Source organism: Plectropomus leopardus, unplaced genomic scaffold (genome assembly GCF_008729295.1).
Source record: "Plectropomus leopardus isolate mb unplaced genomic scaffold, YSFRI_Pleo_2.0 unplaced_scaffold27221, whole genome shotgun sequence".
In the NCBI taxonomy this organism is placed as follows: Eukaryota; Metazoa; Chordata; class Actinopteri; order Perciformes; family Serranidae; genus Plectropomus; species Plectropomus leopardus.
In genome coordinates, this window is record NW_024629626.1 from 1 (window position 1) to 6,157 (window position 6,157).

General features: G+C 41.2%; 1 protein-coding gene across 1 annotated transcript; it reads left to right on the forward strand.

Moving 5' to 3' along the window:
• Positions 1-1,225: 1,225 nt before the first annotated feature.
• Positions 1,226-5,045, forward strand: LOC121937711 (H-2 class II histocompatibility antigen, A-S alpha chain-like). Its single transcript, XM_042481032.1, has 4 exons — positions 1,226-2,581; positions 3,082-3,339; positions 4,008-4,286; positions 4,689-5,045. Exons 1-4 carry the CDS (start codon positions 2,524-2,526, stop codon positions 4,793-4,795), a joined length of 702 nt encoding a protein of 233 aa, XP_042336966.1. The 5' UTR covers positions 1,226-2,523; the 3' UTR covers positions 4,796-5,045.
• The last annotated feature ends 1,112 nt before the right edge of the window (positions 5,046-6,157 follow it).

Genomic DNA, 6,157 nt, shown 5'->3' on the forward strand with positions numbered 1-6,157 from the left:
AAAAAATATAATAATAAAAATAAGACACTCAGGGGCAGAGTCTTCGTAGTCATGGTCGTGTCAGCAGGGTCATCGTCAGCGTTAAACACTGCGGTCCGTGCTGCGTTTCTGCAGGAGACTCTCTGGCTTTTCAAAACAGACAGAACTTCTCCACCTTCGACAAAGACCAGGACTCTGACGAGAGCTTACACTGTGCCAGAAAATATCTGGGGGCGTTCTGGTACAACAGGTGTCACCATACAAATCCCAACGGGGTTTATCGCTGGGGGGGCAGACGACACCATCTATGCAGTCGGAGTGGAGTGGAAAAGTTGGAAGGGTTTCAACTACTCGCTGAAGACCATCAGTATGAAGATCCGTCCTCTTTAGGTCTGCGGGACCAACGTCCAGCAGAGCCTCAGCTGACGGTTTGTCTTCTCTGTGACGTCACGTCGTCTTCACAAACAGACACAAAGAGTCTGATAGCATGCTGATAACTGAGTGCACAGTTTGGAGTAAAAATGACAAATAAAACATTAAAATAATTAACGCTTGTTGAGAAAAGTCGATCTTCGGTCTGCAGCCACTCAAACTCTCAGCTGTAAAGTCAAACTAACGAGTCTGAACTCAGCATTCGGTGGAAGTTTCGAAGCCCTGATGTGAATTATGATAAATAATCAATAAATGACTTCACTTTGTCTTTGTGTCTGTTTGGAGGACGCTCGCTCTGCTTCCTGTTCACAGACAGACATCAGCATGAATCACTGCCCTCTGGTGGTCACTCAGACAAACTACAACTCCACCTTCAGGGGAAAATACACACATCAGCGGCGGTGGAAGAAGTACACAGTACACAGTATACACAGAGTACTAATACCAACCCGTGAAAATACTCTGTCACAAGTAAAAGTCCTGCATTAAAAATCTTTCTTAAGTAAAAGTAAGTGCGTACAATCAGGAAAAATAACTTAAAAGTATTCAGAGTAGAAGTACTCAATGCAAAATAAATAAATAAATAAATAATGTGAAAAAACACACGAAAGACCCAAAATTGTTTAAAGAAAATTTTTAGAAACACCTCAAAAAAACTCAAAATTATTAAATAGAAAAAAACAATAAAACATCTCAAATCATTAAAAAATAGAAACATCCAAAAAGTTACTTTTTTAAAAAAAGAAAAAAAACACCCCAAACATTATGTTAAAAAAGAAAAAAATCCTGCAAAGATTTTTTAAAAATATTTTTTTTTAGAAATCAAATAAATAAATATGTAAATTATCACAAAACTTCAAAACTCTCGGGAAAAAAACCTCTAAATTTTCATCAGAATAGTCAGCAGTTATTCCTCTGTCAACTGACTGATGGACCGTTGTGCTGCGATGAATCAGCTAATCATTGCAGCTGAACTTGTAAGAACAGTCTGGTCATTTATTTTCTAACACAACATTACCTGTTATACATTAGTATAATATTACACATATACTTTTACATGCAATAAAGTTCCCTATTTCTGCTTTATTCTGATTCTGAAAAGGTTCTCTCAGTGTTTTACTCGTGATTCAGCTGCAGAAAAGTTTTGTTTCAGGGACAGTTTTAACTTTCCTTCTCACAAGTTTGCTGTGTGAATTTAAATCAGTAGAAACAAAGAATTAACAGAAGAGAGGTGATTATACTGTTATTTTTCATTTACAGTCTGAGGCTTCCTCATATCACAGAAACCTTTCTGTCTGCAGCAGATTTGATCTGGAAATCAAACACGCGGTCAAACCTTCAGCAACACGCGTCAAACTGATATTAGTATGATATCTATATTTTATTTTTATATTTATTATTAAAATATTATGTTTTTAAATGTGAGACAAACGAGTTTACGAGCCGGGTTTCTCCTCTTCAAACACCAGAGACTTCACCTCCATAAATATCCTCACATGTCACAACATTACACACCTCAGAGACACACCAGCGTTTTTAACGCTGCCCACTATCACGTCCTGTTGACTCACACAGAAAATCAGAAACACCATCAGTAAAACGGACTCCACTCAACAGCACCACAAACACAATGAAGATCTCAGCCTCAGTGAAAAATAATTATAATAGTTAACAGGCTGCAGCTGTATTTTTGTCATGTTTCAGTATAAAGTATCCACTAAGTACCACCGAAGTGCGATGAAAAACACAACAAAATCTCAGTCACACGAGCTCACTGAAACTGAAGTGTTGGGTTGGACAAGCATACTTGGAAGGGTTAAATCTGTCTGGAGTGTCTGCAAAGCAAAAGTCTGCGGGCGTTACACTGTGAGAGTGAATGAATTATTTTAGACAATCGGATGTTTGAATCCTATTTTTCAGTTTTGATAAAACATTGTTTACTCTTTCAAAACGTGATTTAACTTTTTCAGATGTTATTTCATTTACTCATAACCACAAAGGCTTTTATTTTGAAAGATATGTTGCATGTTACACATCTGGTTGTTCCTACTTTGACACTCATGAACCGGTTTAGTTTCACTTTCAGACTGTGTCGTTTCTAAACTGGACCAAATGGACTCTTCACTGGTGTTACTGGTTGTGGGTCACCTCTTCCACACAGCAAATGCAGGTAAAGCTTCCTCTGATGGTTTTGTCCTTCATATGTCTCAGGAGACAGTGGTCCCTGGACACAGGCATGCAGAGGACCCCAACCACCTCTCCTATCCAGCAAGACGCAGAGACTTTATAGATGTTAAGCCTCTTTAAGTTGTGGTCTCTTTGTAGTCAGTGAGCGTCTTTGTGGTTGTGTTTCTTTTTTTTTCATCTGTGGCTGTTTTGACCGTTTTTTTGGGACATTTTGAGTGTCTTGTCTCTGTGGTTTCTTTTCATTTCTTTGCGGTAATTTTGAGTCTTTTTGTGGTCTTTTTGTATCTCTTTCTGGTCAGTTAATTTGAGTGACATTTTGCAGGTAAATGTGTAGGTGGGCCCAATGTGTCAGAGGGCCCCCCTCTGGACTCTGGACCTGTACTGGGTGTGGCCATTCAATAATCAATTCATGTGTATAAATGGAATATAAGTGTGAAGCAAAGAACTAAACTGACTGTCTGTTTTTGTGTTTTCCTGCTCCAGCTCTCCATGAAGGAACGATGTTTTATGGCTGCTCTGGGTCTGGTGCTGGTCAGGTGCAGTTACACTGGGATGGAGACCAGCTTGGATATGCTGACTTCAAGGAAAGACGAGCCATTTGGACAGCGCCGCTGCTCGAGGAGCTTGAAAGTGTCTTTTTCTCTGGATTTTACACGCTGGCTCTGATTAGCAAGGAGAGAGTCTGTAAATTCTATCTCGCTAAAGCTGTGCAGATCGACAAGAGTCCCACTGAAGAAAAAGGTAAAGACCGAAGACAGAGTTTAGTTTAGTCAGCGTGGGTCTCCGGGACAACACGTTTAAAGCGTTTTCCGACCAAACAATTACCGTAGCTCCCTGAGAGGAACTGCCTACTGAGGGGTTCCTGAGACCTGCATACCTCTAAAGCAGCGATACTCAACTTTCAGCTCACGGGCCACATCTGGCCCCCAATAGGGCCCCTGGTGGTCCCCCAGCCATTTTTTAATTGACAACAAAAATAAAGTGATTGACACTGTGACTGTTTTTGTCCTTTTAGTCTCTATAAAGTGTCAGAGACATAAAACAGCATCAAAATAGAGCTTGTTAATCAAAAAAAGGGCCAGAGGAGGATCCCCCACACCCCCGACAGAGGACACAGCTGAGACACTGATGTCCTAAAATCATAAAATCAGAGAAGCATAAAAAAAATAACAAAAAGTAAAATAAAGTTCCTAAAAGGTTCCTCTGGTCCTTTAGACCGAAAGGATTCCTGTGATACCCATACTGATCCAGCAGATTGGAGTCATTTCACACGTTTCTGAAGTCCTAAAAGTTGGGTCAGAGATGTGTCACAGTCAGGAGTGCTGTCCTATCTTGATAAATACAGCGCCCATTTTTGGAACACAATTGAGTTATGCCCCTAACAAACCATGTCCTTGTCTTTCCAAAAGCCCCGACACTGCTGGTGTATCCCAGGGAGGAGGCAGAGCAGGGGGAGGAGAACACCCTCTACTGTTACATCCGTCACTTTTACCCCCCTTTCATCAACGTCACGTGGACCAGAAACGGTGCTGAGGTGACAGACGGTGCAGCTCTCAGCAACCTCTACCCTGAGACGGACGGGACCGTCAGCCAGCTGGCCAGTCTGTCTTTTCGTCCACGCACAGACGATGTGCTGGACTGCAGCGTGCAGCATCAGGCTCTGAGCCGCCCTGCCAGCACCACATGGGGTAAGATTCAGGTGAACTGGACTGCGGAGGTCCAAATTCACATGCAGGGACATGTAGCCTACAATATAAGCAGCTCGCTGAACAGACGCATTAAAAAAGGCACTGCCTAAACATTCAGAAATGTGGCTTTTTTGACGAATTCACTGTGCTTCTTCTGAAAATATAGTAATAACACGATAGAAAATCTCTGTCCTGGGGGGGGGGTTGAGCTTTTTGCTGTTCGCCGTGGCGTGTTACTGGAAAACGACTCACTGAGCAGAAACTAGCAGGTGGGAACGAACTCTACTTCGTATTTCAGACTAAAGTAACCAAAGCGGTTTACAGGATCAGTGAACTGATTCATTACTTGATGCCTGTTTTTTTCCATGTGGATCAGTAAAGTCTGATCTCAACCTTTGGCAGAAAACAACGGCAGAACGAGTCCAGAGCTGGTTTCCAGTCTGACCAGTCCAGACGGATGTGTGGCCGCCATGCCTGAAGTCCAGCAACGTCATCGAGGCCAGTTCTAGGCATGGGCACGAGGGGGTTTTATGGCGTTTTTTAGATGTTGGGATGGTTCTCAGACTTTAGGACGTTTGTAGGATTTTAGGACATTTCTGTGATTTTGGGACATTTGGGTCTTTAGCCCTGGCATCCCGGATCAGGCTGCTGCACTGGACAGGTGGACCTTGTTAGGAGCCTCTATGACACAATTCAAAAAAATCACTGAGATGATGCCATCAGCAGCAACATGTCCAAACAACCAGCTGGTGATTTTAATCAACGCAGCCTTCAACTCCAAAGATGAAGCAGGATCAGGGACAAATGTCATTTTTTCAAACAAAGTTTAAAAAATAAATCTACCTTATCAGCTGTGTCCCCTGTCGGGGGTGTGGGGGATCCTCCTCTGGCTCTTCAGCGGCACAGAGATGAGACCAAAGTATGAGACGTCCTGCCTGTCAGCTGATATCATGTAGAGAAATAATCATTCTTAGTTGTGTGTCACAGCGTGTACAGTGTGTGTCTGTGTAAAATAAACAGCTTTTAGCAGATTCCTCATCACTAAGAAGTCATAATGACAGTATTGTTATAATATACGTTAAAGACGGCGGTGTGCATGGACGCAGTGGCTTTGCTCTCCCGTATTATCCTGCTGAAATTATACACCGACTGTGCAATATCCATTTATTTACTGCTGTTAGAAGTTATATATATATATATACACACAAAAAACAAACTTCTCTTGGCCCAGGTGTATGGATGCACTGACACAAACTGCTCTGACCAGTCCACATTTCATCAGGGACATCTGTCCTCTAGGACCGTTCACATTGATACCATATCAGAGTTTGAGAGATTTTTAAAGAAAACTTTGGCAATTTTGCTTTTTAAAATGTTAGTAATTTTTGAATCTTCAGAGAAATATTTTTTCTTATATAAAAATGTTTTATTATTTGTTTTGGTAAAGAAAATATTTTGGTGATTTTTGTTTCTTTAAACTTTTGACGAATTTTAAGGAAAACATTTGGGTGATTCTTATTTTCCTGCATGTTTTTTTGTGATTTTTAAAAGGAAACGTTTTGGTGATGTTTAAAGAAGAGATGCACGTCTTCTTTGAAAATCAGCACAATGATCCTGTTTTTTCTCCTGGTCTGAGGTGGACTGACGGAGTCTGAAGTGTGCTGTGGTCTGACGAGTCCACGTTTCACACTGAAAAAGGACAGTTAGTTTTCCTGCACACTTTGGTGTGCTTTGCTGCATTTATAGTTTACCGATTTTTTTTTAAACCCTGAAGAGAGCTAAACACATCCATGATGTTAAAAATGACGCTTCTGCTTAGAACAGCTTTTATTTTGAAAATAAAGAACAGGGGTGATTCTTTTTTGTTTCGG